General features: G+C 60.3%; 1 protein-coding gene across 3 annotated transcripts in view; it reads left to right on the top strand.

The window, feature by feature from the left end:
- The first annotated feature begins 1,793 nt into the window (after positions 1-1,793).
- Vegfa (vascular endothelial growth factor A) overlaps positions 1,794-9,474 on the top strand; it is an 11,923-nt gene continuing 4,242 nt past the window's right edge. Inside the window, exons 1-5 of one of the 3 annotated variants that reach the window (XM_023719552.1) lie at positions 1,794-1,951; positions 4,640-4,688; positions 7,304-7,500; positions 8,255-8,331; positions 8,609-8,642. In XM_023719552.1, coding sequence (XP_023575320.1) covers positions 1,886-1,951; positions 4,640-4,688; positions 7,304-7,500; positions 8,255-8,331; positions 8,609-8,642 — 423 coding nt within the window. In that variant the 5' untranslated portion in view covers positions 1,794-1,885. Of the gene's footprint in view, positions 1,952-4,639; positions 4,689-7,303; positions 8,332-8,608; positions 8,643-9,474 lie in introns of those variants that run through there. The other 2 variants (XM_023719557.1, XM_004624110.3) reach the window with 2 other exon arrangements.

Genomic DNA, 9,474 nt, shown 5'->3' with positions numbered 1-9,474 from the left:
GGACGAGCAGGAACAAGGGCCTCTGTCTGTCCAGCTGCCTCTGCCAGGGGCTTTGCCAGACTCCGCAGTGCATACGTGGGCTCCAACAGGTCCTCTTCCCCGCCGTGTCGCTGACTAACCCCAGAACCACACAGCTTCCCGTTCTCAGCGCCACAAACTCGCTGCCAAATTCTCCTCCCCGGGGAAGCTTCCCTGGACAGCTCCTAAAGACCCCATTCACCCCAGCTCCTCTGTTGTCTGTAGGCCAGATAAGGGCTTCAGATAAGCCCATGGGCCCTCCTGCACGCAGCACTGGACTTCTGCCCAAGGGGCCATTCCAGTCCCAAGCACGCAGCCCTTGGCGGGGTGGGGTTTGGGGGTTTGGGGGTGAGGTCAGAGATTGGGGCTGCGGGAGCGCACTGCTTCCAGTCCTAATCCAAGCAGGGTCTCCCTTAGGAGCCCACGAGGAGTGCAGACGGCGGTCACTAGGGGGCGCTCGGCCACCACAGGGAGCTCGTGAACTTGGGCGAGCCGCGTCTGCGTGAGCGAGGGCGCGTGTGCGTGCGTGTGCGTGTGTGCAGGGGGAGAAGCGAGGGGTCACTCCAGGATTCCAACAGATTCACGTCCCTCTCCCCGCCCCCTCCAATATTCCCAGCAAAGCGGGAACCGCGCTCAGGCCCTGTCCGCACATAACCCCACTTTTCTGCCCTCAGTCCACGGCCGTGCGTGTCTCTGAGCAGCGTATCAGGGGGCGCATGGGCGACTCTCGGGCGCGAACCCTAGTAGGGGGCGCGCTTCCCCTTCGCAGCAATGGGCTCGCGGCCCAGACTTCGCCGCGTGTCCCTGGGGGGAAGGCGGTGCCGGCGGGGAGGGGGAGAGGCTCAGGCGGCCCGGCCCCGGGGCGTGGCCTCAGAATGGGCGGATCCGGCCCTTTTTTCAGTCGGCTGGAGGAGGCAGGAGCGCAGAGGTTTGGGGCAGCCGGGCTGCGGGAAGGCCGCGCGCGGGGCACGGAGCCGGCGGCGGCGCGGCAGACGGGCCAGCGGAGTCAACAGCCAGGGCCTCCGCACTGGGATCTGAGCTTCGTTGTTTCCCCCTAGGGGTTTAACCCCTCTCCTTTTTCCTCCTTAAACATTGTTTAAAGAAAACTGTATTGTTTCCTATTTTAATTTATTTTTTGCCCCCATTCCCCGCTTGAAATCGGGCCGACGTTTTGGGGAGATCGCTTCTTTGCTTCTCCAAATCACTTCGGATTTTGGAAAGCGGCCGAGAGAAGAGAGGCGGCGAGAGCTCCGGAGAGAAGTCGAGGAAGAGCGAGAGCGCGCCGCGGCCACAGCGAGCCGCGCGGGGCACCGGGCGCAGCCAGTGACCTGCTTTCGGGTGACTGCCGAACGAGGCGTGTGGGGCGCCTTCCCGGGACCGCGCACCCACGGACGGACAGACCGACGCCGCCCCCGGCCCGGCGTCCATCGTCCGCCCCCCGGATCCCGCGCGCGGAGGCGGCGTGGAGGGGGTCGGGGCGCACAGCACCGCGCTGAAACTTTTCGCGCAACTTCTGGGCGGCTCTCGCCCCGGAGGAGCCGTGGTCCGCGCCCGCGCCGCCGACCTGAGCGCAGCCGGCAAGAGAGCGAGCACGGGCTGCGAGGAGCCGCTGCCGGAGCAGGGGGAGGCGGAAGGCGAGGAGGCGGCGGAGGCGGAGCAGGAGCCGCGGCGGGCGCTCGGCTCTCAGGGGCCGGGCCCATGGACGGGTGAGGCGGCCGAGTGTGCAGACAGTGCCCCGGCCGCGCGCGCGCCCCAGGCCCCGGCAGGAAGCAGAGCCCGCCGAGGCGTGCAGGAGAGCGGGCTGCCCCGCAACCTGAGCCGCAGAGCGAGCGCGCGCCCAGCCGGCCGCGGCCGGGCCTCCGACACCATGAACTTTCTGCTCTCCTGGGTGCACTGGATCCTGGCCTTGCTGCTCTACCTCCACCATGCCAAGGTAAGCTGCCATGCCCCCCGGGCCCTTTTCTGGCCGGGCCGTGCGCGCGCGTGGAGACTTCGCGCCCCACGCGGGTTCCTGGCTCCGGGCGCACAGCGTCCCTCGCGGTCGCCGAGTGTGTAGGGGGAGGGGGCGAGCGCTGAGTGGGAGGGCACGGGAGCCTGGCCGCCCACGCGGGCCCTGCCCACCCACTGGAGTCGCCGCACGTACGATTCGGGCCGCTTGGCGAGGGCGGGAGCCAGGGAGGCGGCGAGGGGGCTGGGCTGGCGCGGCTGGGGCGACCGAAGTTTGCGCCCAGCCGCGGGTCCCCGAGGTGGGAGTTCGAGCGGCGGGGCGGGGTCCGGAGCGCGCGGGCCAGGGGGTGCTCGGACCTTGGACCCGGGAGGGCAGAGCGCGCGGAGGGGGTAGGGCGCGGGAGAGGGGGTTGCTGTCACTGCATTGGGCTCTGTAGCCCTCGATGCGAGTTTGGGAAAAGTTTCAGGATGCATCCTAGCAGGACCCCCCGCCGTCCGGCCCACCCGCGCCGGGCCACCCCGCCCGTCACCGCTCGCGTCCCGCGCGATGCCCGCCCTCCCCCGCCCGGCCGGGCGCGCGCGGCGCGGGGCCGATTACATCAGCCCGGGCCTGGCCGGCCTCGTGTTCCCGAGCCGCGGCCGCGGAGGAGCGGGGAGCCCCGGGCGGCGGGTGGCGCCCCTCCCCCGCCAGGCCTCCGCCGGAAGGTGACCTTTCGAGGGAGCCCCGGCCAGGGACCTGGGGAGCCTTCCCCGTCCCTTCTGTCGTCCCCAGCCCCGACCGCCGCCTTGTGCTGGCAGCAACGTCCTGAGCCCCTTACCCCTTTTCTCCCTCGAGTGAAGGGAAACCTTGCCAGCCTGGTGGTTTTCACCAAGAGGAACGGAACAACCCTCTGACCCAGAGTCTGGGAAAGGATGGTAACTGTCAGAAGTCTGTGGGCCAGAGCCCACCCTGTGCTTTGTGCTAACTCTACCTAAAGTCCCAACTTGGCGATCCGTGCCACCCCCTGACCCCCAGCAGCTCCCAGAGAGCTGTACTGCCGCTTTTATGAGGGCGGGCAAAGGGAGGCTCGGAGATTGTCATTGCCCCACTTTACCCTTTACCCTTTTTGTGTTAGGGGAACCTGCTGCGACCCAGGCAGCACGAACTCATCCTCCAGCTCCCCGAGCCATGCACACACACTTTGTCCTAGCAAAATCCAGCGTTGGAGCAGGTGGTTTTTTTGAACTACAGACTTGCTCACAACTTGCCTCTCAAAGCTACCTAAGGGGTCCTGCTCAGCTCCTCTCGTCCAGCCTCTCTCCGCCCACCGGTGTCCTCTTATAGAGGAGGCAAAAGGAAGGCAGTGGGCAGGGGTCCCTGCCGCCACCGGGGTTCCTCAGACACCGGCACAAAGGCCTTGGCTCCTGGCCTCCAAGTGGGGAGGAGGGGGAGGAGTAGCTGCCTGGTCCCAGTGTGACCTTCAGAGGCCCCCAGAGAAGGGCACCTGGCCCCTCCCTGCCCAATACTGCCCCTCCTGTACCCCTGGTCTTGGAGGGGCCTGAAGATTCTGACCACTTTTCTCTTTGAAGTAGGGGTTCAGGGAGAATGTCAGGGGTATTATGCGGGTGTGTGGAGGCTGGGGTGCACAATCAGGGGTCTCTGAATGGACTCTCATGAAGGTCTGTCCAGCTGGGAGGCTGGGAAAGGCCATCTTCCTTGGAGAGGGGTTTCCTCTGACCTTGGCCATGGGGCAGGGCTGGGGGCCCTGCCCCCCCACGTGTGTTGAGGGTGCATTGTGGGAAGGGGAGAAACAGACATGGTGGGCCCCTGCCCAGCTGACCCTGGGGTCTGGATAGCTAGCTAGAAGAGCAGGTGGGGAGGGAGACTGGGGGAATTGGACGTCCAGGACGCACTGGAAGCCTTTGCTGTCTGCTCTTGGGTCCACAGGGCTGGCTCCTTGACCTTCACAGCTTCTGGGGAGGGTTGGGGCTGAGTGCACTGTGGAAGGAAAGGCTTCCCTGGATGTATTTAGGGAAGGTACCCAGGGGAGAGGGAGTGAGAGGCTACAGGGGCTTTGGAAATGAGCCCAGCTCCGGGGAGAGGAGTGCAGGGTGAGCCAGGGCCTCCTGCCTGTCTTCACCCTCCACACAACCTGTGGGGACACTGAGTGTTCTTGGGACTGAAGAGCATTGCTGGGGGAGGGTGGCGGTGCCTCTGTCCTCCACACCCCCAGCACCAGCTCACCCTGGTATTTGTCATGTCAGCAGGAGAAGGTCACCACGTTGTTTTTCTCGCCCCCAGTCCTTCCTTTCTGTCCCCATCCAAATTTGTCCTCCTGTTTGACCTTAATACCCATAGCTTTCGACCAGGGAACCCCGGGGGCCAGTGAGAATGAGAAGAGGGTAGTGTGAGCAGGGGACAGGGACAGCAACATGATTCTGTGTTTGCCTCCTGCATTATGAGCACCCCCCTCTTTCTGGTTAGTCTTTAACTTCTGTGGGTTCAGAGTTGGAGCAGTTTGGCGCGCTCAAAGCCTTGTAAAGACCCCTGGCCGGTCCCCACTTGACTCAGGTGCGGTGGAGAAGGCAGAGGCTGTGCCTGGAAGGATAGCCCTGAGGGAGGAGGGGCCATAGTTGGGCTTTGCATCCCTATACCCATGGTATGCCAACGCCTTGCTCTTTGTTTTGTCCCTAGTGGTCCCAGGCAGCGCCCATGGCGGAAGGAGAGCAGAAACCGCGTGAAGGTGAGTCCCTGGCTCTTGGATGGGATCCCCTGGCACCCCAGGGCCCAGTTCTTCCTTTGTAGATCCATGGGAGGAGGAGTAAGAAAGGTGGGGTTCGAGTCAGAAAGAGGGGTGGGCTCCATGAGCTTTTAACCCTTCCCCTTCCTGAAGTCTCATCTGTGCTGCAGTCTCTGTTAGAAATAGGACTTGTTGCTTTTTGTCTTCTGTTTCCAGTTATGTTTTATTTGTAGCACGAGCTGAGAGTGTAGACAGGTAGCATTCAGGGATTCCAGATGTGAAGGTCCACCTCCCCCAAGAAAGAGGATGGATGTTCAGGGCTTTGGATGGGAACTCCCACCTCTACTTCAGCTTGAGTCCCTTTAGGGGTGGAGAAAGCCCCAGCCGGTGGCTTTGGGTGCTGTGAACTTCCCTCCGAGGCCAGCAGAGGGCTGGCTGTGGCTCCCGGGCGCCCCGCCTCCTGCCCAACCCTGAGTCGCCTGCCTTTTGTTCCGATGTGGTTTGGAGCACCGGGATCTTCTGATTTCTCTGGGGACGCCCTGGCTCTGGTCTGCAACTGAGTGTGGCCTCTGCTCCAGCCCTGGGCCACTCCCCTTTCCTCTCCTCTGAGGAAGAGCTGACCCTGGGGGTCTTTGTCCAGCACGATTTCCCTGACCCAAATCCAGGGTGTCTAAAGTAGCTGGCCTGGTCTGCCTTCTTCCCTACCCCAGGAGCCCTTGTCTTGGCCCAGGGCCTGGCCTGCTGCCACCTCCTGGCTGGTGCCACTGTGTGTGGGGGGGCTGCTCCTAGTGCACCACCACCCACCCTCTCTGGCTTCCCAGTGGTCTCTGTGGTCTGGGAAAAATAAGACAAATGATCTTTGTTTGCTGGAGAAAAGCTTGTCTGCCATAAATAAGGAAAACCACGGAAGCCCCGTGTTGGAGTGTGTATGTCCACTTGCCCTGTGTAGAGGAGCACTGTGTCCTGGAAGGCCAGGCTGTGGGGCCTTCTGGTGGGGGTCACCCTCATCATCTGGCCCGATGGATTCTGGGATTTTGTCCCTTGAGCATCAGCCCTGTTGCCCAGGCCAGGTCTTTGCTGTCCCCTCCTGGGTTGAGCCCAACCCTGCGCTGCCTCTGTCCCACTCATGGTGAGGGGTCAGTTTAAAAATTCTGTATGAACCATCTGGCTCAATATAGAGTTAGCTTTTAGAAATGCGTTTTTCAGACCTCTGGTCCAATTACTGTTTTCTGTTTATGCTTTACCTTAACCTCTTCGGGTAGGGAAACATTTTGTGCCCATTAGCCATGTAGAGAAGTAGAGCCCTTGGGGAAGCGGAGACTGTCTTGGGCTCCTCCTCTCTGTTCTTTCCCTTTTGACACTTGTGGCTTCTTGCCACCTTCTCCATAGTCCTCCCGCTTGTCCACACTCAGCATATTGCACTGCACCCCTGGGTCTCATCTTCCTTCACCTTTGAGAAGCAGAGTCAGGGTGGGGGCGGGAGCTGGCAGTCTATGGGATGGGCACTCAAGGTGACCTGGCGAAGTTCCACACCGTGTCACCCAGAATGGGGAGAGACCAGTTGTTTTCGGGGCTGGAAATGGGAGAGAAACTCTCAGGTTTCAGCCTCTGTTACTGTGTGTTTTTAAAGATCAGGGTAATCCACTCATACATGTGAGCAGAGGCCCAGAGAGGGGTAGGACTGACCCAGGGCCACACAGAGTCATGGCTGGAGCCTGGCCTGCCCATTGGCTGGGCCATCTCTTTCCTCCCGTGCTGCGGAACTCATCTCACTCACCTCAGAATAGCTGGGGTTGGAGTGGTGGTGGTGGGGTGTGCTGGAGAGGGGCAGATGGGGCACAAGTCCATCCCGCTGGAGTCCTATGTGTATTTAACCCCGCCCCAGTGGCCCAGAATTACCCATTCATGCTCCAGTGCACCCCAGGCACTGCAGTCAGCCTGGGAAACTGTCTTCTCCCTGGTCTCCCTCCAGATCAGCTTCTAGAAATGCTCTGCGGCCGCAGTTTTTTCCATGATGCAAGTGGTTTGCCCTCTTGGGCGGAGTTATTGGTAGCTGGCAGGGCCTGCACTGGGGGCCCGCCCACTGCTACCTGCTGATACCTTGTCAGCTCTCATCTGGGGAGGGGACTGGCCTGGGGCAAGTTACCTTCTGAGTCCTGTGTGTGACATAGGCTTGAGAAGGCTTGGGCATCAGAGCTCTTTCCAGCTCTGCTGCTTGCAAACAGTAGGGCCTCTCTTACCTCTAGCTCCCACTGTAGAATTGGGTCCCAGTGGCATTTGGTAACAGGTACGGGAGGAGACTGTGGGAGATGACCCATGTGTAGTGTGGTGCAGTGCCAGCTGTAGTAAGTGCTCAATAAACATTTGCTGGCCTGATTGGTGTTAAGTTGTAGAAGCTTGTAGGAAAGCAAGACCAGGCTGACAAAGGTTGGGTGAACCTCGGGTGCTCCCAGCAGGTACATCCATACTCCTTGAACTCCGTGGGCTCTCACAGTGAGGCAGGTATCACGTGTGACAGGCTATCTCCCCTGGGTCTTGACAACTCGTGGGATCTATAGATAGGAGCTGGCCACCTTTTTTTGTCATGCCCTGGGCTCATGTGTCACCTCTCCCTGTAGTGGTGAAGTTCATGGATGTCTACAAGCGTAGCTACTGCCGTCCGATTGAGACGCTGGTGGACATCTTCCAGGAGTACCCCGATGAGATCGAGTACATCTTCAAGCCGTCCTGTGTGCCCCTGATGCGCTGTGGGGGCTGCTGTAATGACGAGAGTCTGGAGTGTGTGCCCACCGAGGAGTTCAACATCACCATGCAGGTGGGTCCCTGTAGGAGTGGGGCAGGGGCATAGGGAGGGGTGTTGGACTTTGGCGTAGGGGATCAAGCCATTTTCTGGGACATTTTGAGTAGGACATCTTGACTCGCCCTGCCCAGCCCCTGCCTGCGTTGGGCTGGGATGGGGAAGTGTGTGGGGTCTGAGCTGATTTGCAAAGAAGACACCTGCATTTCCATGAAGTCCAGCCGCCTGCCTTCTCCCTGGCCTTTGCTTCTAGAAGGTTCAGGAGGAGCCTGATCCTGACACAAAGGCCCTTCTCCTCCCTGGAGAGATCTCAGGGCCTCTGTGGTCAGAGATGGGGGCAGGGGGTGTTTGGGAAGCTGGAGGGACCTGTTTGGGTGCTATCTGGTTATGGGTGCATCTTAGCCCAGCCAGGGTGAGAGTGAGGGGTCAGTTCTGAGGTGTGGGGTGGGTGGCTCTTGCAGAGGGATCAGGGTGAGCTGAGCAGGGGTGACAAGAGGGAAGGGGTGGGGATGGTAAGAACCACGACCCGAATTCCCAGCCTGGCCAACCCTCGAAGCCACACCTCCCTCAAGAGGAGCAGGGGCTCCTTGAGGCCAGCAGGGTTGGGGGAGCCTGGTGGCCTTGGCTCTCTTCTACCAGAGCCCTGGTCCCCGGCCTCCATCACCCATCCCTGCTCTTAGAACCCCTGGGCACCAAGTGACAGGAGCCCCGGGTGTCCCATCTGGGTATGGCTGGCTGGGTCACTGACCTCTGGTCTGCTTCCTTCCTGCAGATCATGCGGATCAAGCCCCACCAGGGGCAGCACATCGGGGAGATGAGTTTTCTCCAGCATAGCAAGTGTGACTGCAGGTGAGGACGGGCTGGAGGTGGCGCTGTCTCTCCCTGCCTCCCCCAGCCACCTTAGGGCTTTTGACTTTGTTGTGTGTCAGTCCTCAAATCTGTTATATGGGCACAATGCCTCATGGCATTGTTAGACAGATTAGATGAGTTAACTGTAACACATGAAAAGGTTAAAAATATGTTTCTGTGTTACACGTGTAGTGTTAGATGTTCACCTTTAGTAGTGTTATCGCTGGCTCCATCTTAACCCTTGTTTTATTTTCCTCTCCTTCTCTACCCTTTGCAGACCAAAGAAAGAAAAAGCAAGGCAAGAAAAGTAAGTGGCTGTGACATTAGCCCTTCTCCTCTTCTTGGCTGTCATCCTTGTTCCGGGCTTTGGCATTCTCTCTCAGGGGCTCTGATGGCCCTGTGGGGTCAGGGTGTTGGTCTCCCAGGGACCTGTGGTTGTAGCTATGGGTTAGAGCCAGTTCTGGGTTTATGGCTGTCAGGTTAGAGAGACAACCTTGTCCAGAGCCTGATGTGCTCCTTGGGAGGATTTGATGCTTTCCGGTCTGCCTGGCCACCCTTGCTGCTTCAGTGTTTCAGGGTACAGTGTGACACTGGCTCCCTGCCTTGCTTCAGGGCACCCCATAGTGCACAGATTGGGAGTGGGTGGCAGAGAGACCCAGTTTTTGTGTGTCAGAGGAAGTAGCCGCTTTGGGGGGCAACTTTGGCATCGCAGTTTGGGGATCTTGGTGCGTGCCTTCCTGTGGGCCACGGGGTGGGCAGCAGGCATGGGCCTCTTGGCCAGGAGGGGATGAAGAGGGTGGTACGTTGGCCACTTTTGGAGGATTTCTCCTGTCGTTGTGGAGCAGGATGGTGTGGGGAGCTGGTTCTGGGAACAGTGACCTCTAGCCCTGGTGGGCAGCTGGCATCGAAGGGGCTAAGTGCTGGGAAGGAGAGACTGAGAGAGAGCACCATGCCCCACCTCTGTGTCCTGTCTGTCCTACTGCTGTAGGACTTCATGTCCCCAAGCTTCAACTCCTGCCTCCTCCTAAAGCCCCAGCTTCCAGAATTGCTGTGCATTCCAGAGCAACTATATAGGACGATAGGTAGAGAGAGAGAGAGAGAGAGAGAGAGAGAGAGAGAGAGAGAGAGAGAGAGAGAGAGAGA

Source organism: Octodon degus, unplaced genomic scaffold, assembly GCF_000260255.1.
Source record: "Octodon degus isolate 3935 unplaced genomic scaffold, OctDeg1.0 scaffold00005, whole genome shotgun sequence".
NCBI classification, from domain to species: domain Eukaryota; kingdom Metazoa; phylum Chordata; class Mammalia; order Rodentia; family Octodontidae; genus Octodon; species Octodon degus.
Note: the sequence above shows the minus strand (reverse complement) of the source record. Positions and strands in the feature narration are given on the sequence as shown.